This window comes from Equus asinus, chromosome 10 (genome assembly GCF_041296235.1).
Source record: "Equus asinus isolate D_3611 breed Donkey chromosome 10, EquAss-T2T_v2, whole genome shotgun sequence".
Taxonomy (NCBI): Eukaryota; Metazoa; Chordata; class Mammalia; order Perissodactyla; family Equidae; genus Equus; species Equus asinus.
The window spans coordinates 104,483,730-104,510,980 of NC_091799.1; the positions used below are offsets into that span (position 1 = coordinate 104,483,730).

The 27,251-nt window shown below is 40.0% G+C and overlaps 1 protein-coding gene across 1 annotated transcript in view; it reads right to left on the minus strand.

Annotated features, from left to right (window-relative positions):
• Positions 1–27,251, minus strand: part of ICE1 (interactor of little elongation complex ELL subunit 1) — a 58,872-nt gene that overhangs the window by 16,315 nt on the left and 15,306 nt on the right. The window contains exons 4-14 of the mRNA XM_014828424.3: positions 26,134–26,152; positions 25,246–25,357; positions 22,974–23,050; positions 21,962–21,999; positions 19,918–20,000; positions 19,662–19,701; positions 19,523–19,579; positions 14,303–14,389; positions 10,689–11,098; positions 3,465–8,270; positions 2,070–2,238 (exon numbers count right to left, since the gene is read on the minus strand). Coding sequence (XP_014683910.1) covers positions 2,070–2,238; positions 3,465–8,270; positions 10,689–11,098; positions 14,303–14,389; positions 19,523–19,579; positions 19,662–19,701; positions 19,918–20,000; positions 21,962–21,999; positions 22,974–23,050; positions 25,246–25,357; positions 26,134–26,152 — 5,898 coding nt within the window. The remainder of the gene's footprint in view (positions 1–2,069; positions 2,239–3,464; positions 8,271–10,688; positions 11,099–14,302; positions 14,390–19,522; positions 19,580–19,661; positions 19,702–19,917; positions 20,001–21,961; positions 22,000–22,973; positions 23,051–25,245; positions 25,358–26,133; positions 26,153–27,251) is intronic.

The following is a 27,251-nucleotide window of genomic DNA, read 5'->3' on the forward strand; positions in this document are numbered from 1 at the left end:
CTTGATATCACACTTGTTTGTCAATCACCTGCTGATGGACATTTGATTCCAGTTATGAGCTATTATGAATTAGGATGCTATGAATATCTGTGTACTAGGCTATGTGAAGATACGTCTCTATTTCTGTCAGATAAGTACCCCTGGGTCATAGGATAAATGAATGTTTTCATTTTATATAAAACTGTCAAAGTGTTTTCCAATGTGGTTCTACCAGCTGACAGGAAGATTTTTATCCTGTTTGCCGTGAAGCCACATCTACTTAGTTTTCTCTGTATTTTATCGAACATTGCAATGTTTCTAAAAAGAGTGGATAAATCAAAGCATAAACTCACGGTGCTATTTTGATCTGTTTTGTTTGTTTGTGAGGAAGATTGGCCCTGAGCTAACATCTGTTGCCAATCTTCCTCTTTTTGCTTGAGAAAGATAGTCACTGAGCTAACATCTGTGGCAATCTTCCTCTATTTTGTATGTGGGTCACCACCACAGCATGGCTTGATGAGTGAGGGTCCATGCCTGGGATCCAAACCCACGGACCCTAGGCTGCCAACGTGGAGTGCATAAACTTAACCACTACACCACCAGGCCGGCCCCTTGATCTGTTACTTTTAAAACCTCATGATCATCTGGTAATGCTTCCTCCTGTCGCAGGACTTCTTCACATGTTCTTCCCTCTGCCTGGAATTCTCTCCCTTGCTTTTCTCTTACGTATTCTTTTTCACCTTCGCCTCTCAAGTCCAAAAGTCACTTTGACAAGGAAAGCTTTCCTGATCCCTCAGACTCTCAAATCTACCTTCCTCACCAAAATTCTTCCATTCAACAGAGACTTAATGATTGTGTACAAGGCATTTTCCTGGGGCGGGGATATATAGGAAGAAGACAAACAAAATTCCTGTCCTTACAGAGTGTGCAGCCTAGCAGAAAAGACAACAAACAAAAAGATCAAGAATGTAATAAAAAAGAGGGAGAAAAAGGGATCTAGAATGACTGAGGGAGTATGTGAAGTAACAGAGTAAGCCAGAGTAAACAAGGCGGAGGGAAAACCTTCCTGAGAGAAACCTGTATACAAGGGCCTGAGGTGAGAATGGGCTGGTTGTGTCTGAGGAAGAACCAGAAATCCAGTGTGGGCTCAGCAGAGTCCACGATCCTCCCTTTCTACCACCCAGCACCAAATAATTCCAATGTGTGCTTGTATAATGTTATCATCAGTATCGGCCCCACTGGATGGTCATATCTGTGTCTGGTTTCAGTCACTATCAAAGCCTTAACACTTAGCATGCACCTGTAACTACGTGTTGAATAAACTGATGATTGAAAGAGTAAATAAAGAAATGAAGAGGGCAACTGAAATAGAGCAGGCTCATTCACAACTCTAAAAGTGATGAATGTATTCAACTATCTTGATTCATAAGCCCCATAAACATTATGGTAATAAAAGATTATAAATCTTTGCAATCTAGATAAGACTTTCTATTATGATATTAAATTGCATTTGTATATCATTTTACCATTTTAAAATGTTTCCACTGATGACCTGATACAATGCAGAACCACTTCCAATCTGATTCCTTGGAAGGGCCTGACGAAGTGGCAATAAAGGGAAGAGAATCTAAGGACAACACGGCCCCACTTTCCTCCCACTTCTCTCTCCTACTCCTCTTTGCATGAGCTTATGAAGCCATCTTATAGCTTCTGCCCTATCCAGCTAGTGACACAGCAGTGTGGTTTGTCACTGACTTTAAAACTGTTCCCTTATCTTGTGTCAACCATACCTGATTCTAAAGTAGCTGCACAGGGAATAAAACAACTATGTAGGAATGAGAGAAACTCTAGTATATCCAAGTGGAAATGCACATGCTAAGCTAACTGAGTTTAAGTCAGACTCTCTAACTGAAAACCAGGAACAGCTAGGTATAGCTAAGGCTATTCATGCCCGCCAGTAAATGCACAAAACAACACTATTTTAAAAAGCACACAGCAATTGCTTAGCTGAAAAGTACAGATCTAAGCTTAAGGAGGGAAAAAAAGCAATAATCTATTTTCAGTACAAAGATCTCGCCATCTCGGCATACCTTCCTTAAGCAGGCTGTAACAAAACAAGCGAGCTCTCTCCAAGTCTCCGAGCTGCCGACAGATGCCCACGTACACTCGGCAGAGGGCGTGCATGTAACTGTGCTCCATAGACGTCTTCTGAACTTTGAGTTCTGAGAGAATAGAGTGAAGCAAGCACTCTGCTAAATGCTAGATTGGGGAAAAAAAAAAAAAGGCAATGTACAAAGATATTTAGCTTTATCCTACTAATAAATAGCTAAAAGTGACAAAATTAAGTATCAATTGGAAAAATAAAACTATCAGAAGGCAGAGGACCGCAGTAACCGGAGTGATGACTGCTCAGCAGGCCACCACAAGGCTCTGGGGGGTGAGAAGCCCCACACCTGTCGGCTACCTGCGGTCACCGGTGCTGCAGGTGTCGGATGGCAAGCCTGAGCACACCTGGTTGCCTACTGTCACCACCACGAGGCCAACAAATGCTAATTTCTTGGTTTTGCTACAATAATCTTTGGGTGTGGGTGTGTATTAAACCCACTCTAACTCCACTACCTTTCTCCTTTTCTGAACTCCAACGTACTCTCCACACATTTATGCTGTTCAGATCTTAAAATACTGGGTAACATTTTTCTTGCTGAAGAAGAGGAGCATTGAATAATTTGATGTATTCATTCACGTGAAAATAAACATCTTTTCAAAGTTATACGTACTGTTCATTATGCTTTCTGAAGGTAAGCGATCTAAGAAAATAAATATTTATACCAGCATGACTTCAAGGCTGTGCAGATAAACAATAAAGTATAGTCCATCGAGCACTGGAAATCATCTACACAAACTTACCGACAAGGACATTGAGAAAATATAAACCCATAAAACCTTAATAAACCATGTATGTAAATCTGCACACCCCGCCACTTGGCCCCCACCCACCTACACCACCCCGCCCCCGCCGTCTTGAAACTAAGCACCTGTTCTCGTTTGATTTGCGACATACATTAACAAGGAAGAGGCGAAACCCACATGAAAGACTCACAAAACACTTAAATTTGCATATAATACTATTCACAGAAAAGGCTCTATTACATGACGATAATTTAATGCTTTGAAGCAAATCACTCTGCGCCTTTAAACATGCCAGAATCAATAGGAAATACGCAACTGTCGTCCTGACAGATGTTTTTTTCCTTAAAATTTTAAGTTATTTGATGAATACAAATGATCAAATCTCCAGTGTCTTATCACATCTCAATTGTATAAATTGCTGGCTAGAAATAAAGTACAGGCCTTAATGTGTCTATGGATAATTGTCAATCTCTGAAATAAAATTTCCAGTTAGGGTCATCTACCTTTCTGCTGACAGACAGCCTGTCCTGAGGATATGCAATTGCTAGTGGACTCAGAGAAAAGCAGGCACATACCTTCCTTGTTGTGCTAAATTCATACACAACTTCTTTCTCTTGATCTCTCATTACAGGCTTTTTGGAGATATTTCCCACATACACATGACTACGAATGACAGGTAACAGATCAAAAGATGACTCTGCAATCTTCTTCAGTGCATCAGCGATGGCTTTATCATGGGACTCCACAGTTTCTTTTGGGTTTAGAGGCAAGTGTGAAACTGTATTTACAGTCGGAAGAGAACTTCTCTCCTCCTGTGTTGTTACTACTTCAGCGGGAGGGAGGTTCCTTCGGAGGTTCTTGTTGATTCCTTCTGTAGGCACGCTCCCGGTTTCTGGTTCTGGGGACCCGGTGTCCAGGCACAATCTTTTAGCACTTCTCAGGGTAGGCATTGACAACATCCTTTTCCCGCTTGAATCCTGCTGAGTCCCCAAATCTCTTGACTTATCCTGGTTACAGTCACCACCAGAATTGCTCCCTGTTTTAACAAATGCGGTTGATGTTGACGTGATTGCTTTGAATCCTGTTATAGCGCTGACAGGCCCTGGTACATTCTTACAGTCGGCAGGCAGACCTCGAGTGAGCTGAATGTTCCCTTTGAGGATGTTGAGGGTGCGGGCCCTGGCAGATAACTCTGGGTACATGGTGTCAAGAATTTTAACGGAATTCTCCTGGGGCCCTGCTACAGCAGTATGGGCAGATGCAAAGGCGGGGAGTCGGCCAGGCACTGGAAGGGCATGCTTTGGGGTCACAGCACAAAATTGCAAAGGAGATGACAATATCCTCTCACCTGCTGGTGCAGTGGATAGGGAAGGAGAAGCGCATGGAAGAGAGGAGCGCCCCAGATCTTCTGGCAAAGGAGACATCATAGGAGGCACTGGGATTTCACACAGTGGAGAAATCTGGCCAACAGGAGAGGTAGGTGAGGAGGGACTGGAACTTGATATCAGAGGAGAAACTGCTTGTGAGGTCCTTGGAGGCGTAGCTATCAAAGGAGCGAGCAAGGGGGGCAGAGGAGGCCCCACCTCCTGCCGTATTTTACTCAGCGTGTCAGCAGAACAATCTGTAGGAGTAGATGTGTCAGCATTGGCTAAAATGGTCTGAGTTTGGTTTCTCTGAGTTTTTGCATTACCTCTTTCCCCTGAAAGTGACTGAGAAACTTCACTCTGATTTGTTTCAGCTCGGCTTGATGCTAAAGTCTTTACTAGTTTGTTTGATTGATCCTTGTTTGAAACCTTTGATCGACTCTTATTTTTGCCAAATGGCTCAAGTTTCCAGTTATAATATGTGTGATCAGATGCAACAATCTGCGACTCAAAGTTTTGATCATATATTTGAGAACTAATCCTCACACTAGGCTTAACAGGTCTATTCCGCAAACGACTTTTATCAAAGTTGGTACTCTGACCACTGCTTGAAATATCCTCTTGGGTACATGAAAGGTTACCACCACACTGGGTTTCCTCAAATGGAGGGCCAGTGTGATCGGTCTCTGGGGACTTCACAGATGTAACTGAGAGGCAACCAGCTCCCTCCCCTTCCTGATCTGGGGAAGCAGGCATGTCTCCTGGAGCATTACACAGTATAACCTGGTCCACATTTGGCATGAGAGCTACCCCGTTTATGATGGTCCAGTTGTCCCCCTTCTCAATGACTAGATTCTGATCTTTATTTATTAGCACATTTATGACTTCGGAGGTCACTGTTGCTATCTGACACTGAAATGTCGTTCCCGCCTCACCACCAGTGCTGTGCTGGGCTGTCTGTCCTGCTCCTGAGTCGGAGCACGGGGGTGAGGGCCCCACCGGTTCTGACATGTCCTCTTCCCCACTGTCCATCGGCCCGCTCACATCCGAGTTACCCTCAGCTCTGCCCTGAGTGTTTTTATTAGTGGATGTGCCCCTGGAGGGAGAAGGGGCCTGGGTGTCCAGGCAGACTGCTGGTGGGGGTGGAACTGAAGGGGGTGAGGAGGAGCCAGCTGTTTCCTGAGGTGGGACTTGTTCTTCTAGGTGTTCCCTTGTCATGCTGTCACGGACACTTAAGAGCAGGAAATTTCCAGAATCTTCTCCATTAGAGTCCTCATGATTGGTCTGAAGTTCTTGTCCAAGCTTGGTGAGCACCTCAGACAGCGTTTCCAAAGAACACTGAGCGAGCTGACCCGTGTCATCTTCCTCTGACTCCAACCACTCTTCGGAGGTTTCAAGTGTTTCTTCTTCACAGAGCTGCTTTCTGTACTTTTCTCCTAATATCTCACTTTGCTTTAATTCTTTGTTCATTTCTTTCTTTAGGGTTCCTTTGCTAGAACATTCTGAAACAGAGTCCCCTGAACTATAATCTCTTAACTGACAACTTTCAAGAAACATAACCACCTCTGATGTCGAAAGTCTGTCTATCTCAGAAAAAGTACTGATGTTAAAGTCCTGCAGAGCTGAGGTCAGATACCCGACCTCTGCGGAAGGTCTGGTCTCAGCGGCAGCAGCACCTGTAGCTCTGCTGTCTTTTCTGGAGGCATTGACAGCCCCTTGCTGCCCACTCCCCACCGCAGCTTCAGGCTCATTCTCGCCCTCACTGCAGCTGGGAGCCTCACTCTCCTCGACCTCTGTGTCACCGCCTCCCGCCTCCCGAATCCCTGTGTAACAGTACAGAGTACCAGCAAGGCCACTCTGGGGGACAGCATGTGGCTCTTCCTCTTTTCTGCCAATTGCTGATGAAAAAGCGGGACTTGCCGTGCCCAGAACTTCAGGAGAAGCACTGCCAGGCGCTGGAGACGGCAGCTCCAGAGTCTCCTTTGGGCTCTGCTGTACACTAGGAGAGGCCTTTGAAACGGCCAGGGTCTCACCATCAGACCCAACTGTGTTTCCACAGGGCATTTCCTCAACAGGAAAAGCTCCTGACACTGGCACTTCCATGCCTGGAAGTTGTTTCTCCCCATCCACCCCAGACAAGTCCGGATTTGCGGCATGAAGACAGGGACTCTGCTTCTGCACCTCTTCCTGCACTGCAGTTTCCGTCACAACTTTTTGGTTTTGGACTGGGATGTTTTCACAAGAGAAAGAGAATTTACTATTTGCGGAACGACGAGAATTTTCTACTGGTGAAGAACCACTTGGAGAATCAAAATCTAATTTTCTCCAAGAGGTGGAAACTTGTGGTGAAGTCCTTTTCGCAGCAGCTGCCTCCTTGGTTTTCCACGTTGTATCCTCTCCTTCCCCAACCCGTCTTCCTACAGATGACCCGTAACCTGTTGTATTACCCACATTTTCTGTAGCTAAGGTAGGCTCAGTCCTATGTGGTCTCAAGTGTCCCGATACAGCACTTGGCGCCGTTTCAGGTCTGGTCTGCTTGGTGATAACTGATACCTGGTTAGGCAACAACGACGGAGCAGCCTTGAGTCCCACAGGATTGTTACTTCCTTCAGTAAGATCAGGCGTGGAGGCTGATCCTCTATTTTCTAAGGACAGCATCGTCTTTTGTAGCTGATAGTTGGTCTTTTGTTCATGTTCTGATTTAGCTCTCAGCCTTTCTTCACCACTTCTCCTTAACAGATCACTATGGTGCCATGACGTGCTTTTAACAAAACCAAAACCATTCTTGATCAAGTCAGACCGAGACTCCACTAATGATGTGAAATCTGACTGATTTAGTGTGAGCTCAACTCTTGGATCTTGACTTTCACATTGCCCATCTTTCGTAGCTTTCATAAATATTGACTGAGGAAGTGAACAGACTTTGGTCATGCCTTTCACAACTTTAGTACATTCTACTGCACTGCTACTCTGATCATTAAAATGTGATGCTCTCAACATAGTGCTCAAGGCATGAGAGGTGGTCTCCAGATCATTTTCTCCTACAGAACACTCTGGCGGCTCAGACTGCAGATATAACCTGTGTAAAGTTTTAGCCTGTAATCTTTGTTCTGAATGATGCAGTTCAGCTGGGATAACTTCAGTAGGAACACGTGTATCATTACCATACTCTAACCCAGAGGAAGACTGGGGATTACTGCAGACAGACGATGCTCCCGAGGTAGAACAGGAAGATGATGCGGCTTCAACATCAAGCCCTGGTCCATCCATTGCATCACCTGCATCTTCTTCTGATTCAGGTGATTCTCCTAAAACGAACCCTTGAATATCTTTTCTTTCCTTTTCCAATTCTCCAGATATTCCCTGAAAATGGTCAGAAACTGATATACGATCTGACTCAGAAGTGACTTCATTAGTTAGTGTCCACTTAGTAAAGCCTGATTTGGGCGATCCTATCCTTTTGGATAATAGGGTTTTTCCTTCAGATTCCATGAGTTCATTTAATGGCCTCTTGCCGAAGGGAGAATAACACACATGTGACGTCCCGGGGGCCACTTCCTTCTCTTGGGCCAGGATGCTGGACAAGCTGTCAACACTCTCACTTCCGACGGGTTTGTGAAGTGTGTCCTCGGTTTGCACTGACTTATCCACCTCCCTAACCTCTCTCTGTCTTTTTGCCTCATCTAAACTGCCTCTTTGTCCATTGCTCATGAAATCAGATGACACTGTCCAGTGCTTCTCACAAGCTGAGGAGTATGTGGTTGAAGGTTCTCTCAGTGGTGCTCTAAATGTCCCAAACCCAACATTTGTCACTTCATTTACTTCAAATGTACTTAGAACTTGGGTGGCTTCATGTGATTTGAGTGTTTCCTCCCATGTACCACTTCCTTTATTTTTTCTGGACGATCCAAAACAATCCTGTGATTCAGGTGTTTCATCTTCTGAAATAGACTCAGAATTTCTATGCTGGGCCGAGTCATTATCACTGGAATCTGTATATTCTCCAAAGTAGGTTTCCTTGAAAATAAATGAGTTTTACTAGTTAGTTAATTAAATAATTCAACCAACTAAACATAACTATCAATTAAATGCATTAAAAAAAAAATACATGCTTCCAAAGAATATTTTAAAACACATCTGAGAAAAGGCTAGTTTCCTCTCTGGAATCTCCACTAATGGGTGAGTCTCAATCTCGGGGCCAACACTGCATCACCCTTCCCTTAGACAAGCCCATGTCTCCCCAGAGTTCTCTCAGCACACTGCTTCTCCTACAGCAGAGATTCTTCCGAGTTCTCCTCCACACACGGTCTAGGGTTAAGTCTGTTCTCCTACTTCTAAACATTCCTACTTCCCAACTCTTACTTCCGTATCTTCTGGTAAAAAAGGGTTCTGGCTCTGGCTGCACAACCCTCTTTTCCCTGTCTCCAAGTCACTCCTCCACATGTGTCTGACTCAAGCCTGGGCAGCCCGCTCTATGCACCAAGCCTAGCCATCCCTCCTGCTGACGTCTTGTAGACATCTCTTGCCACACATTTCCTCACACTTCCTGCTGCATCTTGGACAATGTTATCAACCAACTTGTTCCTCCTCTTCAACAGCTTATGCACGGACAACACTCCCTCCCACACAGTCCCTGTTCTCCCTCTTTGCTCCAGAACCCCTGTGACCCCCAACCAGCCCACTCCTGTCTTGTGCTAACTGCCTCTATCACGTGACGCACCAGGCGAGCTAACTCATCAACTGCCTTGCCTCCCTGTTGTGTAAGGGAAATGGCGGACTGGTGACATAAACTTGCTCCTACTAAAAAAGTTCTTTCCCCCCTTGAATCCTAGAGTAGCATCAACTCCTGGCTGTCCTCCACTGTCACGACACTTGTTTTCAACCTCCTTTCCTCTTCCTCTCCTACTTGGTCACGTACGGATTTGGTAGTTCCCCAGGATTCCGTCTAGGACACTATCCTTTTCTGACACTCTTACTCAATGGCAACACACAGTCCCAGGGCTTCTGCTGCACCCAAATGCTGATGCGCCCTAAACATGTGTGTCCCTCCACAGCCCTCCTCCAAGTACCATGCCCGCGGATCTAAGATACATATTGCATATATCCACTTAGAAATTCCATACACACCTCATATCTGACATTTTACATATTATCTTCCCACCCAACTAGAGTTTCTTCTTATGTTTGTTATTTTCCAACATACTTGACTCCTTCACCTCCCCTAACAACCACATGGAAAATCTCACCAAATGCTGCTCATTTGACCTCATAATATTGTTCAAACCATTCCCCACCTCTTTAACCCAATGCTACTTCAGGGTTCAGCTGTCAAGAACTAAGGAAACTACTGATAATTTCCCTGTCTATGGTTTCACGTCTTTCCTGACTATCCTCACTCCCCACCCATTCATACTGTGACTGAACTGAAACTTTCAGATGAAAATCTACCCTTAGGTCCACATCTTTGGATCCAGCAAGGATTTCCTACTGCCTTCAGGATAAAACGGAAAGTCCTCAGGATACACTGGGTGCTTGTGGACCTGTTCCGCATGAATGTTCCCCAGCATCAAGTGCACCCTCAGTTCTGTACCTCTGTATAAAGAGCTTCTCCACCTGAAACACCTCCCTTCCTCTTTAACACTCAGCTGGGATCCTATCTTCCCAGAGCATTTCCCACCCTCCCCCTCTGCCTGGCCTCCACTCAGGACCAGCTCCCCTCTAGATCCTTTCTGTAGGGTATACTTCCCAGCACTGAGGTGCTCTACCACAGCTGTGTCATTGTCTGCACCCTTATGGTCCCGCCAACACACAGGAAGACCCAACCAAGCAGCAACCATCGCCTGTGTCACCTTTGCATTCCTGGTGCCTAGCACCGTGTCTAGAACACAACATGTGCATGATGTTTCCTGAATGAAGGAAGAGACTCAAAGGAGTAAGTTATCTGCTCCTTAAGCCAAAAAGTATACAAATTTGCTTCATCAAGACTAACGTCCTAAGAAATTAAAATTATAATAAACCATTGTGCAAACACACAAAAAGATGAATTCATCAAGTAAAAGTGGGGAGTTCAACAACACAGGTTAATGGGCATGCACACTATATACAGGGATTTCTCCATCTCTGGAAAACTCCATTCCTACAACTATGTATTCAATAAATTCATTCCGCATCTGTTATGTGCCAGGCACAGTCCTCCCACCAGAGACCAACAATTTGGTTGTGGATAAAGACAAACAAAAATGCAACCATAATACAAAGTGAAAAAAGTCATACTATATATGTTGATCCAAAGGGCACTGGCACGTCTTGTCAAATTCTCACGTTATCCCCTAATATAATCTGGTCTGAGTACCACAAGTGTTCTTTGAGTCTGGCTAATGTATTAGGATGGACAATATGTCCACTTGGTAATTCAAATCCAAAGTGCATACTCACAGGTGCGAGTGAAGAAGGTAAAGTGCCCAGGTGTGGTAAGGACACCAGAGGGGGTGATGGTACTGGAGACAAAAGAGGCGGGGGAAGTTTGAAGAAATCAACTGCAGCTTGAAGATCTTCATCAAAAAAATGATCATGATCAGAAAAGTCAGTACTGTCGTCTTCGTTCCTCTGCATTAAAACCTCAGGATTCTGGTCCTCAGTAAAAACACGGTCATTATGGTCAACTGCTCCACCAGGTCTCTCTTTTCCCACATTTTTACATGCAGAGAAGTCACCCTCTATCTCCATGGACAGTTCTGCCAGACAGGTCTGCACTGCTGAGGCCCTGAGAGGACTGCCTCCTACTGGAGGGGGCACGTCATCTTCCCTGGACTCTCCAGACGTCAGGTTTTCTTTGGCAGGTTTTCCTGTGGGGGGAAAAAAGTAAATATCAAATATTTACTATACCATACCAAAAAAATTTTTTAAAGACCAACTTATTCTAATGGTTCAAAATGCTTGCAATATTAAGTTCAAGTAGAAACATTTTTTAAAAGGCAACCAATCTCTTCCTAAAGATTATCCTAGAAGACCTGAACGTATTTCATGTAAGCATGCTTCCCTCACAACAAGCAAGACGAGAAAACAGGCAAATGGCTGGATGAGATGCCCCTCCCACCCATCAGCAGCAGGACGCACAGGTGGAAAGGCATTCAGAGCAGTGGTAATGCCTTGATGACTGACTCATTCGCTCAGTGAATCTTTCCAGACAACCAGCAGTATTTGGAAGAAACAGCTGTGTACATATAGGAAGATAGGCAACACCATTTTCTCTGTCTGAAAAGTGATTAAACCCAACCAATATAAAACCTACCTCATGACCATATTTCTACAATGCTCTAATTAAAGGACTTGACTAGATCATATAAATACTTTATATTACAATGCAGCAGAAAAGTTACTATAAAAAGGTAGTGCTTTTTGGGTCTTGATTCTGATTTTGGTGAACTACAGTGGTGCAAATTATCAGTAAAGACGTGTGTCCTGGGAAATAATTAGAAATAACCATTTGTCATATTTGAAAGCCATAAAAATGTTTTACAGAGGACTCAGGGCTCCTTGGAGGAGTGGTGGATTACAGGGCTGGGCAGAGGAAAACACAAATTGAGCCTAAAACATCTTGCTGTGTGAAAAAGTAAATAAGTACTCAAAACAGGATAGGATCCACCTAAAGGGCCCAGGAGCCAACCAGAAGATGGTCCCAATAACCAAATCTGGAACAGTTTGAACAATAAAATAATGACAGCACTCAATTATAATGCATAAAATAAAATAAATTATCTATGAGACTACGCTGACAGAAATAAATAATGGAATGAATAAACAGATGGTAAAGAAGGGATAGCTTTTCCTTACAGAGGAAATCCAACTGATAAATGTATAAAGAATGGGGGAAATACAAAAATCACTATTAGACAAAGTAGTAATAGTAGCAGACAAGATCCATTCATGGATGCTAAAATCAGTGGGCTACAGTTGGAAAGAGAATATTCACATAGTATCTAAGTATCTCCCTCAAGATAATTAATAAGGAAAAAACAGTAACTTCACAATGGGGAACCCTGGCAAACACCATCTTAAACAAGCGATCAAGGTTACCATCCCCGTGATAATGCATATCCACATCCCCTCTCCCCTGGTACAACACCCTGAGCAGACATCACCACCGTGGAATTCTTGCCAAAAAATACACAGCCTCACTCTAATACGAGACATCAGGTAAGCCAATGGGCTTTCTACAAAATGATTCATACTCTCCAAAAGTGTCAAAGACATGAGACAAGGAAAGACAGATAACTGTCAGACTGGGGGGGATTAAAGAAAGAATGACTGCTAAATGCAATATGGGAGAGTGGAAGGGAAAAACGACGTTAGTGGGAAAACTGGTGAAATTCACACAGGTTAATTTAGTTAATAGTACTGTACCAAGTGTTCAGGTTTTGATTATTGGTGACAGAAAATATTAAATGTAGGGGAATCTAGATGAGGGGTCTAAGGGAGTTCTCTGCACTATTTTTGTAACTTCTTCATACGAAAACAAAAAGTTAAGAAATATATGTTCTACGGTAAAAGATTCCAAAGATGCCATGTTTTCCCTTATACTTGAAAAAGTTAACATTAAATAACAGCCTTATCCTTCAAAATAGTTTGTTTTTAAATAAACCATATTATTAAATGAAGGACAGCCCTTTTAAAAAATAACATCTTTAACAACATGAAATCAAGTGCTTATAATAAAACAAGACTATTGACTGATACTGAAGCGTGAAAAGAATGCAGGCTGCTTCTGCCTGAACGCATGAACAGATACATTCTAAACTGAAGACTAATGGAGGAGATGCAGGTACCATCTCATTATATTATCACCGCCATTATCCAGAAAGTGAAGTGGATGGAAAATCTATTTAAAAGAATCCCATCAAATATGCCTCAGTATACCTCACAAGTTCTGAATCTAACATAAATAAGAACTAGTAATTTGTGTTGACATTTTCCTGAGGGAACTTTGTCTTCAGAAGCCCAAGAGGAAAAACTAGGTACACATTTCTATAGAGTTAGATTCTCAATGATCTATCAATCACAGCAGCTAATCATAAGAACCTAGCAACATTTTTTAAAAGTTAAGTAAGAAGCACTTTAATCCAATGCAAGACAGCTATTTTCTCCCCATCCACTCTGAAATGACTAGTATCTGCTCCCAATTCTTAAATACTGAATGGAGTATAACTGAGAATGTGGTGGAACACCCAGGTGACTTTTTATCACAAATCAAGAGAGACCACAGAGGAAGTCCAACCTCTGAAAACGCATTAACTAATTGTGCTGTACAATAGTACTATGACATGACAGTTGGGATGAAAGAAGATAATTTTTATCTGACAATATGAGTATCCTAAAGGAGACTATGAATGTACACTTGATTGTATACTAAAAGTTCAACCAAAGAACTGGTAAGTTATATGAGAAATGAATTAAGCTAAACCGCTGGTGGACTGATGTGACTCATGGAATGATTTAGAAAAAACCATGCTTCCTCAGTCTTCTGCAAATACCTGTCACATGTGCTTCCACTATGTGTCCTTCCAATTTCTATGAATATTCCCTAATGAAAGCTGCTACTAAGAAATTAAAAGCCAGGGGCTGGCCCAGTGGGCAGCGGTTAAGTGCACACGTTCCACTTCTTGGCGGCCCGGAGTTCACTGGTTTGGATCCCGGGTGCGGATATGGCACGGCTTGGCACACCATGCTGTGGTAGGCATCCCACATATAAAGTAGAGGAAGATGGGCATGGATGTTAGCTCAAGGCCAGTCTTCCTCAGCAAAAAGAGGAGGACTGGCAGTAGTTAGATCAGGGCTAATCTTCCTCAAAAAAAAAAAAAAGAAAAAAACTAAAAGCCAAATGCATTTACTGAAATTACTAGTCACACTGAAGGAAAAGGAGTTTTGTGTAATCAAAAGTACCCATTCTGGTTTATTTTACTTGTTTAATGTGAGATTCAGAAGATATTAAAAAGTAAATAAACATTTCTACTTTCATGCATGAAATGTACTTCTGGAAGCTTCTCTCTCACCTGGGACACATCTGCTGCCTTCACCAGGTAGTTTGTGCGTTGTGTTTATACAGAGCCAGAGTTCCTTCAGAAGTAGTTTTACTTTTCCTGTGAAAAAGAGTAAAGTGCAAAAGTCATGCCATTGGCTCAATCTATATAAGGCCAAAACATACCCCTGTGAAATTAGGATTTATTAGGGAGTTAGAAAACTAGGTGATTTAAACATCTTCCCCAAATTCAACCATTATGCAAATTCAGTTAGCACTGAGGGGAAAGTCTGCAATGCTTTAGCTAAACACTGAAGGCCGAATAAAGGCTTGGGTTTTTTTGAAGGGGGGATGGGATGAAGGAAGGGTGGGATGGGAACCAAAAGACCAAATCTGCTTGTTGTTAAAAGGCCTTAATCACCTTTATGGATGCAGGAAGCAAACCAATCTTTGGTCTATACATCCTCTACAGAGAGTGATAGGAAATGGGGGAAGGAAGCACAGATATAACGACCCACATACGAGATGTTGGCTCTACATATTCCACAAAGAACGGCAGAGAGGTACAGGAGGTCACCAGAAAAGCCATTAGCTGACCACATTGTAATTACCCTGGGGCTTCAGGGATCGTAGAAAATCCATGAATGATCTTAAGGGGAAATGAAGTGGGAGATAAAAATGTATGTGTGTAAACATATGGATAGGGGAAGAGAATCACACACACAAGCAGACACACAGAGAGAATGCTTTTATAATGCTTTTATAAGGAAAGTGAAAGCTTCGGAATTTTTATAAATTTTCAAAGGGGTCTGGATTCCTAAAATGGTGAAGAACCACAGCTAAAAGGCCAAGCGTAGTTGTAACTAAGACAGGCCTAATGAAATTCATTAACATTAAGAATATTGTACTATGGTTTTAAAGTGAGTTTAATATTAGTAAGTACACAAAAACTTCCAAAGCAAAAAACATTCATAAAACTCTAAGTATGAATAGGTTGTGATCAAATATGCATAAAAAGACAACCCACACTAATTAAAATTCAAGTAAAAATAAGCATTAAGTATTAGGCAATTTCAGGCCACCTCAAAGTTCTTAAATTAATACAAAGCATTTACTGAAAACACTGAAATCTGTAATCCAGTTCTAGAGAGACTAAAAAGATCAACCTTTTAAACAAAAATATTTCCAAAGAATCACAAATTTTGAAACAGGTCTGCTCTATTTCAGCTGGCAAATAGCATCACACCAAAAAGATGAAGTCCATAGAAAGGGGACCAGGACAAACGGGGGCAGAGTAACAGGTAAGTTTGAAAAGTGGGACATTTCAACCTCTTCTGAGCCAAATCCACCTGTCACCACGTGAAAGCACATCTACTTTTGGTTCAAAATTCTGTGACCAAGTAGCTTGTCTACATTGTGATTTAACCTACCCAAAAGCCTGCTTCCAAATACTGTAATCCCCTTTGCTTAAATGACCTGACCAGGATCCCTGCTTATTACGTATACCCCAAGCAGCAAGCAAGGAACCTTAAAAAAAAAGAAAGAAAGTTACTTTTCTATTCTTACGAAGACTATTAAACCAGAGCTATGCCTATTCTAATTCAGCACTTGTTCATTACTTCTAATGTGACCAAAAAAAACTATCCATTTCCAGCAAAGCAGAAAAAAATCATCACTGTGGCTTCATAACTTGAGAAGAGAAACTCTCATTAAGCTGAACTGCACACCTTCCCCCAATCCTTTAAAATGCTTCCTTTATCAAAATCTAAGGCATCTATGAGTATTTCTGGACTTTTCTACTCCAATGATTTGTCAGTCTCCACAAGAAAACCATGCTTCTTTAATCACAACAGTTTTATAATCATGTTTCACTATCTGTGCAGGCATGAGTCTTGCTCAGGTTTTTCCTGTCAAAAATTTTATTATTCTGAACATCTATTCTTCCTGATAAGTCTTCACCATCTGCTTGTCCTTTCCCGTATAAAATCTCAATGGGATTTTGAGTGAAACTGTATAATTATAAATACATTTGGGGAAAATTCACATCTTCATATTTTGAGCCTTTTGATCCAGGAATACAATGTTCGTTTGTGTGTTCAGGTCTTCTTTAACGCTCTCAGTGTTTATTGTTTTCCTCAGAGGCATGACACCCTGCGTTTAGGTCTTTTCCTAGATATCTGAAGGGTCAGTTGCCATTTGAGAATGAATGGGCTGTTCTTATTCCGTCCCTGTTCTAATAGGTTAATGAGGGGACATCGTGTGTGTTCACTGCATATATGACCATTTTCCCAAGCTCCTAGACTTCTGTTCTCCAGCTAAGACTTTTCAATTTTCTACATGGTCATATCGTTCGACATTATGACAATTCTGACTCTTCCTTATTAGTATTTACAGTTTGTATTCTTTTGTGTCTGCTCTGCTGCACTGCTTATGGCCTCCAGTATATACAGAATGAAGGGAACAAAGAACACGATTGCCTTCTTTCTGACAGTAATAACGATGCTCTTAATGATTCACCATGCTCAAGTTTGAGACTTCTTTTCTATCATTACCTCATGAAATATTTTTTTATGAGGAACGGGTATTAAATTGAGATGATCATATCATTTTTCTCTTAACTAGTTGTTGCAGTATTCCTGAGATAAATTCTTAAGTCATAATTAGTCTATATTCTAAATTACTAGATTTGAGTTCTTAAAATTTCACTCAGTATTTTTGCACCTATATTTCCTAGTGACAGTTCTGAGTCTGGAGGCTGTGTGTGCATGTTGTTATTAACTGGTTTTGGTACAGTGTTATGCTAGTCTAAGAGAATGAGACAGAAAGCACCATATTTTTCTAAGTTCTAAAACAAACAAAATAATAATAAAGACATTAGATTTTATTGAAGGATTTATAGAGCTCACCTGTAAGGCCCCTGGATCTTTTATGGTCTTAGATTTTTTAACTATTTTTTAAAATTTCTTCTGGGCTATTTTTCTGTTCACGTTTGCAACAACTATCCTGAGTCAATTTGAGTATGTTTTCCCAGAAAATGGTCCATTTCATGAACATGATCAAATTTAAATATAAATTTGTGAATTAAGAAATTCTCCAACCGCAGTTTTATAGCTTTCTCGGTCTTGGTGCTATTGTTTTTGTTTCTTGCTTTTTTGATCATACTTGCCAAAGAGCTGTTGGTTTCACCAGCACTGCAAAGATCCAGCTGTTAGTTTTAATAGTCCCAAATCAATTGCTTTGTTTCCTAGTTCATTAACTTATGTTTTCATCTTCATTAATTGCTTCCTTTTATTTTCTTTAGGTTTCTGTTACATTTTCTTACCTTCTTAGTCATCCATTCTTCTGTAATTCTTGCTTCACTTTCTGTAATTCTTGCTTTCTAAAATAATCACTTAAGACCACAAATCATTCCTTTGAATATCATATTGGCAATATCTCAAAGATTTTAATAAATACTGCCCTACTGTTATTTCCAAGACAGTTTAGTATTTCAGTTTTTATTGTTACCCAAGAGGAGCTTGCTTGTGTTTATGTGTTCAGTTACCAGATAGCTTTTGATTATGATTCTAATTCTACCCCCTATTTTGTCTGCCTTTACTCTCTTTTATTTCTGAGAAACATATTAATTAAAGTCTCCCATGAAAACACATTTGGTTATTCCCCCCAGAATTTCCAAGTGTTTTATTCAACATAGTTTCACGCTCTTAGGTCCATGATGGCAGTATCTTCTTGGTGAACTCTAACTTTAGTCAATCTAGATATTCCCTTTTAATCCATGTAAATTCATTTCTAGGCTTGAATTATTTTTTGCCTTGTATTACTGCTTTCAAGTTAGCATTTGCTTGGAATTCCTTTATCCATCCCCCTATATGCAATCTTTTGCTTTATCAGCAGATTCCTGAAGTCTTCATTTATTTGGAAAAAGTAAAATGTACAACAGACAATATCCTTGCCCTCACAATGATTAAAAAAATACTAATTCTACTTGAGATAGTAACAAGTTCTTTGGAGAAAATAAAACAGAATGCTGGGATAGACAGCAACTAAGGAGAGGGGCGGGAGGGTTCTATGTTAAAGACTAAGGCCCGAGATTAGCCAAATCCTAAAACAAGTCTGTCAGTCCAGAAGGGAAGATGATTAAATTCAACAGTTGCCTGGGCATTGGGGAAGCAAGTGTTGTCAATCCTGTACTCCTCTCAGCAATATCTATTCTCAAAGCCTCACCTTCCACACCTAAGAATAGGAAGAACAGAGTCAAAAGCACATGGAATTATGTATTAGTGATCATTATAAACAGCAAACCAGTGCCCAGGCAACTGAAAGGTGTGAAATGTTGAAGCCTTAAGCCAAGAAAAAGATGATCTTGTGCTCTGTGGACCTAGCACAGCTCATCAAGCCTTGCTTTGGCAGCATCCCACATAAAATAGACAAAGATTGGCACAGATGTTAACTCATGGCCAATCTTCCTCACCCCCCCAAAAAAAGAATTTAGGGAAGAAAAAAAGCTAAAAGGAAACTTCTGAAGAGACACTATATACTTCAAGAAAACAATTTAAGAGGTTTTATTAATTTAGATTTGGAGTAAAAATAACACGTTAGTGACAAGAAAACATCATTTTAAATTTATCATTACCAAAAAAGTACAAGACAGGCAGAACAGAAATTCATAATCTCCTTTTCAAAAATGGAGAACGAAAACACAAAGAAGGAAAAGTAAACACAAAGAAGAGAAGTCATTTACAATGACACACTCAGTGATAAGATGTGCACCTAGACATGTGTGAGCCCCTGGTTTCATGACAACCACTTGACTTTTCCGTCTAACTTTTGGCCTTCCCTAAATTCTCCTATCTTCCAAAAATACACCATAGGGCTTTGACTCCACAGTGTGCCTGCCTGACTTTAACGACGTTTATATATTTGGCATCTAAGAAACTTATAACTTAATGAATCGTAACCTAATGAGAAAACTATACTTATTTACCGAAAAGTGTAGAAATTATATCTCTAATTAGTTTTTCCTTTCCCAAAACAATCCCACTTTTTGACTTTCATTCACTGTATTGTTTTATCAGACCGCAAGTGATCATACACACAGATCTAATGAAGACAGGAAACAGGAGGTGGCTGCTTCTAACAGGAAACATCCACTGAGCCCTGGAACTTCCACAATTATAGGTGAGAGCAACCAGCAACCTCCCAAACCACTAAACATAACGCATAGAAACTAAAGCAAAATTTCTAATATACTCACTTTTATCTATGCTTCCGTAAGAATCACTTGAAATTTGTGTTCCGATGTGTCTCAATTCTAAAAACATGGGGGAAAAAAACAGTTAAAAAAGAATATTGCATGTCAAAACAGAATTTTTAAGTATTAACTGAATACTCACCCTTTTCATTTTTCTGTTTAGAAAATTCATCAAGCCTTTCCTGTGAAAACAAAACACCACCAGTGTTTGTAACAGATATGGAGCACAGCCACTGGAGACCTCACGTGGGAGGGCGCCCTAACGGGCACCGCTTCTGCTGTCACAGGGTGGCCTCAGCCCAACTCTCCGTGATTAGGACACACGACACTGACAGAGGACACTAAGGAGCCGTGAAGCGAGGAACTTAACACGTGTGTGCACAGCTGTGGTCTATTACCTGTGTCTTCTTAAACTCCTTTTCAAGTATTTTCTTTTCATTCCTCAGTTGCTTGAAGTCCTGAGTTTGCTTGACGGCAGCCTCTTTAAGAGTGCAATGAAGTAAGAGACAAAAGTAATTTACCAACTTTACAACTACCACTGATGAAATACTCAAAATCTAATCTATTGAGCATCTAATTCATTTCTTAAAACTTGGAAACAAAGTTTGTAAAAAAGTTACTGTTCCTTCAGTAATATATCAGTCAGGGACAAATGCAGGAAAACTTTCTGTTGTAACTATTATTTATAAACCTAAAAATCCTTTCCAATCCCAGCACAAGACAACCCAAACCCTCTACTCAGATGAGAATCTAACACACACAACCTTTAAAGAAGGAGAGGCCACGGTCCCCCCTGTTCTTCAACAACCAGGAACATTTAAGTTCTAGAGATTTAGAACTGTGGTTTTAGCTCAGAATATAGTTAATACCATTCTCTTTATTTGGGGCAAGGGACAATATTCTCAATGTCCACTACATTGTGACTCTGTCCTGGAATTCCCTTTAACAAGTTCATAGTCCTAACTGCTAATATCTTTAATACAGATCTACTTTCAAGGTATTTTTATAGCTCTTCTCTGGATCTTCAGCAAATTCTACATTCCGGTTTTTGCTTCTGAAGCACTAAATGGTTCAAACATACTATTAAGAATCTGAGCAGCACTGACTTTCCCTGCGTATGTTCACACACAATTGCGATGAAAACTAACATTTCACAAAATACCATAGTAACAATCCTTTGCTGATTCCTCTAACAAGCTTGAGTATTTCTTTGCCCAATTATCATGCCACAAAACTTACTACAGAAAAATATTTGTGTAACATGGAAAATAAAGGCTACACTTTTGCTTCAAAGGAAGTCTGTTCTAAAAGCTGCATATAGTCACACAGGCATTTCAGATCTCTTTAAAAACATTTCCTTCAATAGACACTTATCTCCACACACTAGCATGAGAAGGCAATATTTAGAAAGAACACAGTGGCGCTGTACTTACTGTCATACTGTCAATTTTGGGCAACAACCAAATCAGAGGAAAACTGTTATCAAAATATTTACAGAGTTTAAGTCTAAAAAACTGGACTTGATGTAGGTAAATTAATGACTGGAAGTATTTCCAGCAACTTCTATTCTACATGCCCTGATCAGATTAAATCTAAAGTCTCACTTCATACTCCAGGTGAAAAACAAGCCATTCTCTGGGGCAGAGCACTCTCAGCAGGACGAAAGAGCAAGAGCTGGGGCAGTGAGCCAGGGCAGGCAGAGGACTGCTGCAACCCACAGAGGCAAGGCACGGAGGGAGGACCATGCGCCAGGCCTGGGTCTGGCAGAGCCCCTCTTATCTCTACTTGACATTATTTCCACGTCCCAACCACCCAAAGAAGGTGTAAAAAACAGAACAGATCTTGAGTTGAGTTCCCGAAAGGGTTACCAGCTGCCACATGAGGCCATACCAGATCCTCCCATGCCCCCTCTGCACCCCGCTACCTCATGGAGATGAGAGCCACTAACTGAAAAGTGGCGAGAGGGGAGATCAGGGACAAAGTCGACAACCCCCAGTGTAAGGAATTTCATGGAAATCTCTCCACAGGTATGTTCTGACTATTCAAATACCCAAGTTTCTTGATGATAAAAGTAGTAATCTTTTCTACTAACCACTTCTTTCATTAGGAAAAAATGAGAAAGCCCCATGAGATTCAACTTTCAAAATTAAATCCTTTTTAGTGATTGCTGCTTTTTATAGTAAAATTATGGGCTGCTATTATTTTGAGTGCAACAAGATTTCAAGGATTTAACACATTCCATTTCCATATTACTATCTGCTAGCTGAAAAGAGTGTAATATTCAAACTTTTTCCTAACGCTGCCCTTGATGCAGTCACCCAGGGATCCATCCTCAAAAAGCACACCAACTCAACTACTTGATCAAGGACTACAGCTTTGTGTAGTTACCAATGTCTGCATGACCAGCGACTTCTACTAACTAGAAACAACAGCGTCAATTACCTTCCAGCTTCTTCACCTTGGCTTCTAGTTTCTTCTTCCTAGTAATACAATTTTATAAATTAAAATAGTAAAAAAAAACCCTATATATATATAACGTCTGGTACATATCTTTTTTAATTGCTGAGACTTATCTAACAAAGAAAATGTTGGTCACAAGCATCCCCCATCAACCACTGGCATTACCAGCAACTGCTCTGAAGGCAGAGTGAACCTAAGCAAGAACAGTATACCATTAAGTGTGTAATCACTCTAAAATGGATTACAGAAAACTGTATTTTTCTGCCACGCCATGTCTGGGAGTTCTCCGAAACTGCAGTGGCCTCATCCATGTCCAGATAAGTTTCCTAGAGTCAGTCTAGGGTCAAATTAGGGAATGTCCCTTTTAGGAGCACATATGGCAGGTTTCACAACATCACTTTACCGGAGGCAGTGGCAGGAGAACTTCACATGTTTTAAGATGGATTTCTGTGTCAGAGAAGGTAGGTAACTCTCTGAGAAAGAGTCTCTGAATTACTGCTATCTCACATCCACATTAAACTACCGTATGTGTAGCTCACAAGTTTTGTGAATAATGTGAACATAGTATTCAACTTCAAAATAATCAACTGGATGCTTCTGAACAGCCCTTTATATTCATGGTAACAAGGATAGCCATTCTGTGATACCTGTGAAAGTACCAGTACAAAGAAAGGAGTTGATAATTATGTTTTCTTATACACAGATATACATGTATGCAAATATAATGGACGTAAAAAATTTTACGGAGTTCCTTCTCTGTGTAGCCCTTTAACATAGAATGGCTTACTCAGTCCTCCTTATAATCCTGCAAGGTAACTACAATTTCCATTTTACAGATGTGGAAACCAAGGCTGAGACCAACTAGTTCAACATCACACAGTTCATTTAGGCCAACAAACACAAAGACAGAGAAAAAAGAAACACTTCTCATTTAAGGATTAGCTATTTCCAAAGATGAAAATCCTATTTCCATAGGAATTTTAACACTACTTACTGAGCATCAGTTTTCAAGCATTCTTCTTTTACACGAGCATATTCCTGATGAGTATCTTGATATAACTTTAGAGAACTCTAAAAAAGAAGTATATATTACCAATTTGAAAGTCATTTATCATCAGTGGTTTGATTCTGATAAACTAAATTATCACTTAACAGTATGAAACTAACCAAATGAATAAATATATTAGGCAAGAAACAAAAGTACAATTCACTGAACATTCCGGTGGATATAACCACAACCTTAACAGTAAATGTAACACGATTAACAGCATAATCAAACAAAGCCATAAAATTTAAAATACACTAATTTTAAGGTAACTAACTCCAAATCTTTATAATATTGAAAAGCTAACATTTTGGTCTCAAACTTCAACAAAACCTAAAGCAGTTTCAGAGCTTAATAAATATAAGCTATAGTTACTACTGAGCAAAAATATAAAACAGATCACTATACGGAACAATCACTGAGAAAAATGCGTTAATAACAATCAATATACACACCCTGACGGCCACCGTGGAATGGAAAAGAAACTGTTACTGAGCGTTGCATCAGAGCACAATGCGTTTATATAATTCTTTAATCACCACAGCTCTGAGAGACAGGCTTTATGACCCTTTTCATACACAAGGGGTCTGAGGAGCCACAAGCTGACTCATTCTTCCAAAGTCACAGTGAACGAGTGACTACTTAGGGCTTATAATCCAGGTCTGACTGCAATGTTCATGTTTCCTCTCAGAAGCAGCTGACGAGACTATTCTATGATCAGAGTCAGACAAAATGCAATGTCGTAGTTGTTTCTGTTTAACTTTCACTGTGCAGTTAAATATATAACAGACTTTCCACACAAAGTGGAAAATCTATCACTGTTAAAGTATGTAAGACTTCAGACACATGCATGGCACTACTAAAATGGCATACTTTGCAGACTGACAGGCACAAAAACTATCATGAAAAGAGCTGAAAGAACAGGTCAAGAAGCCAAGAATCATTCCAGGTTGGCTAAGACTTGCTACATGCAACCAGTTAACTTTACTGGCTTTAATTTCTTTTTTTTTTTTTAACTGTAAAAGCCATGAATTATCTTCCAAGATTTCTTTAAAAAGCAAAACAAAATTTATATAGAAAAGCAAGTTTAGGGGCTGGCCCCGTGGCCGAGTGGTTAAGTTCGCGCGCTCCGCTGCAGGCAGCCCAGTGTTTCGTTAGCTCGAATCCTGGGCGTGGACATGGCACTGCTCATCAGACCACGCTGAGGCAGCGTCCCACATGCCACAACTAGAAGAACCCACAACGAAGAATACACAACTATGTACCGGGGGGCTTTGGGGAGAAAAAGGAAAAAATAAAATCTTTAAAAAAAAAAAAAAAAAAAAAAAGAAAAGCAAGTTTATAGTATTGTAAACAAACTGTTGTACTACAACATTTTTTTTTTTTTGCTGACCAAGATTCACCCTGAGCTAACATCTGCTGCCAATCTTTCTCTTTTTGTATGTGAGTCGCCATCACAGCATGGCCACCAACAGACGAGTGGTGTAGGTCCACGAGTGGGACCCAAACCTGGGCCACCGAAGTGAAGCACACCAAACTTCACCACTAGATCACTGGGGCTGGCCCTACTGAAACTTGATTTTTTTTCTTTTTTTTGGTAAGTGAAATGAGCCCTGAGCTAACATCTGTTGCCAATCTTCTTCTTTTGCTTGAGTAAGATCAGCCCTGAGTTAACACCTGTGGCAATCTTTCCTCTATTTTTTTTGTATGTGGGTCACCACCACAGCATGGCTTGATGAGCGGTACAGTTCTGCACCCAGGATCTGAACCTGTGGATCCCGGGCCACTGAAGCGGGCTGTGTGAAATTTAACCACTATGCCACAGGGCCAATCCCTGCAACTCAATTTTGAAACAAAGAACATGATTTCCTTGTTTTGAAGTCTGAATTTCTGCATGTTATTTTATGTTTAAAACAGGAAAAATGTAAAAAGGTAATCAATGCAGAACACATAGAGCCATAAAAATTCACAGCTAGGTTTCTCTACTGAACCTCTCAAAAAGCATGAGCAACTGGCACAGTATTACAGAGTTAATAATTACTGCAAGGACCAAGCCATTAATCAACTACTTCAATTCCCACTAAGAACAGTGATGCACTTAGAGAGTCTTGATCAGCATTTATTTCCTTTGTTAAGACAAAACAGTCCCGTTGTCCCAATTTTAGTGAATAAGCAGACCTTCATTAAAGACAAACCCTTGTGGGAAAGTTACTTCAGTTACCTTTTTCTCTTCTAATTCTGCTTTTAAAGATCCCAGTTCTTCCTGACATTTCTGCAGAGGAGAAATTTTTTGAAGCATCTGTTCCACTTGATGATGCAGAGTGCTGTTCTCTCTAAAAATGGACAATGCACTAACATTATTATAAAAAACTATTTATAATGAATTATTAAATACATCTGGTGATTTTCTATTTTATTCCTAACTCAAACAAAAAATAAAAGAATCTCTCTTTTTAAATACATTCCCTCTATTTATACCAACATAATCTTCATGTTGCTTTTTACTTCTTTGGCATTTAATCTATTTCTAATAAAACTACATTAAAAAGCCAGTTGAGAAATAAGTACAATACATTCTCAATCTGCTGGAGAATACGTTAAAGGACAATATGCCAAATCATTTGGCTCTTCCAATCTTGAACTCATCTCCATTTATTCAAATTAAATGACAGGCAATTTTATGATTGAGTTTATAACCATGTTTTGCCTTTTTCTAAGTGATATATGTAATTAGAGTATGAAACCTTACTAAATTTTTAAGTATGTCTATTTTAAGTTATTTAAGACTTACAAGATAAACAACCACATTAAATAGTCCAATTCATGTAGACAACAATAATTTGATAGCAATAAACTTCATTTCAATGGCAACATGGTCAGTAAAAGTTATTGAACAGTCAAGTCAAATGCCAGCTCATAACTTAGGACCTTAGTAAGACATTCATTTGAACAATTTAATAGTAAGGAACATGTGAATTGTTCTTTATTATGAGTACCAAAGCAACATTCTATAATAATGGATCAGTCCTATGTGGCATTTTGTTTGAATCTGTTTAAAAATTGAGTGATAATGTCTACCCCAAACCAACTATGAAAACAGTTAGCTTACCTTCTTGCAAACTGCAGCTGTAAAACTTGTTAAAGAAAACTCTGATAATTTTATCTACTAATACTTGTCTGAAAATAAAACTCATTTTAAAACTATCTGAACAAACTGTGTTATGTACCTAAAGGCAGGATCATCATTTCTAGAAAACAATATTCAAAGTTCCATCTATAACATAGTGATAAAGCTTTTTACTGAGTTATTCCTATTTACCATAACATGTATCAAAAGTCAAATATCTGCTTCTCTAAATTAAAAAAGGTATTTGGTTAAACATACAATTGTCTAATATTAAATTTCAAGAATGAAGACAAAGTAATATGCAACTAGTGGAAAATACCTTGAATCCAGTATATATCAGATTCCCCAAACAACCTGTCTTTCATTCCTCAAACAGTGAGAGCACAATTCCAGCAAACCAGAGTTACGTACTTACTAAAACCATACATAACTGTATTTAATGAGCAATGAGAAAAGACATACAGGGTAGACACAAAATCTAGACAAGCCCTCACTTTCACAATTTACACAATTTGATAACTTCATTTCCTATCCCATGGGGCAAGTAAAATGGTCTAGAATAGCAAAACATAATTCCTTTAACTTTCACTTCCTATAAATACTTCCTCATATCACAATATACCAAATGTTTGTTTGTAACAACACATCGATATCCTCTTCTATTAGACTGTAAGCTTCTCAAGATTAACGAGTATATTTTATTTATTCTAAATTACTGAAGTCTTTGCAAGAAAGAAACGTTCAAAAAATATCTGATGAAATAAAACATACTCTCTGCCCCCTAGTAAGAGGAACTAATAAACAACAAAACAGTCAGAATTACAAAAAGAATAAGGAATCAAGTTTTATAAGAAAGCCACATTAAACCTGTAACATTGGGACCTCAGGCTGTAGGGCAAACTGCCGCATACTTGATGTACAACAAATACATATTTTGGACAAATGCAAATCTGTTTTTTTTTAAAATCAATATTTACCTATAGCTGAGGCTGAAGCTGATTACCGTATCACAGAATAAGAATTCAAGAATAATTTAAAAGTTTTATCGATTTTTAATAAATTTTAATAATTTTTATTTAAAAGTTTGTAGTCAAATTTTA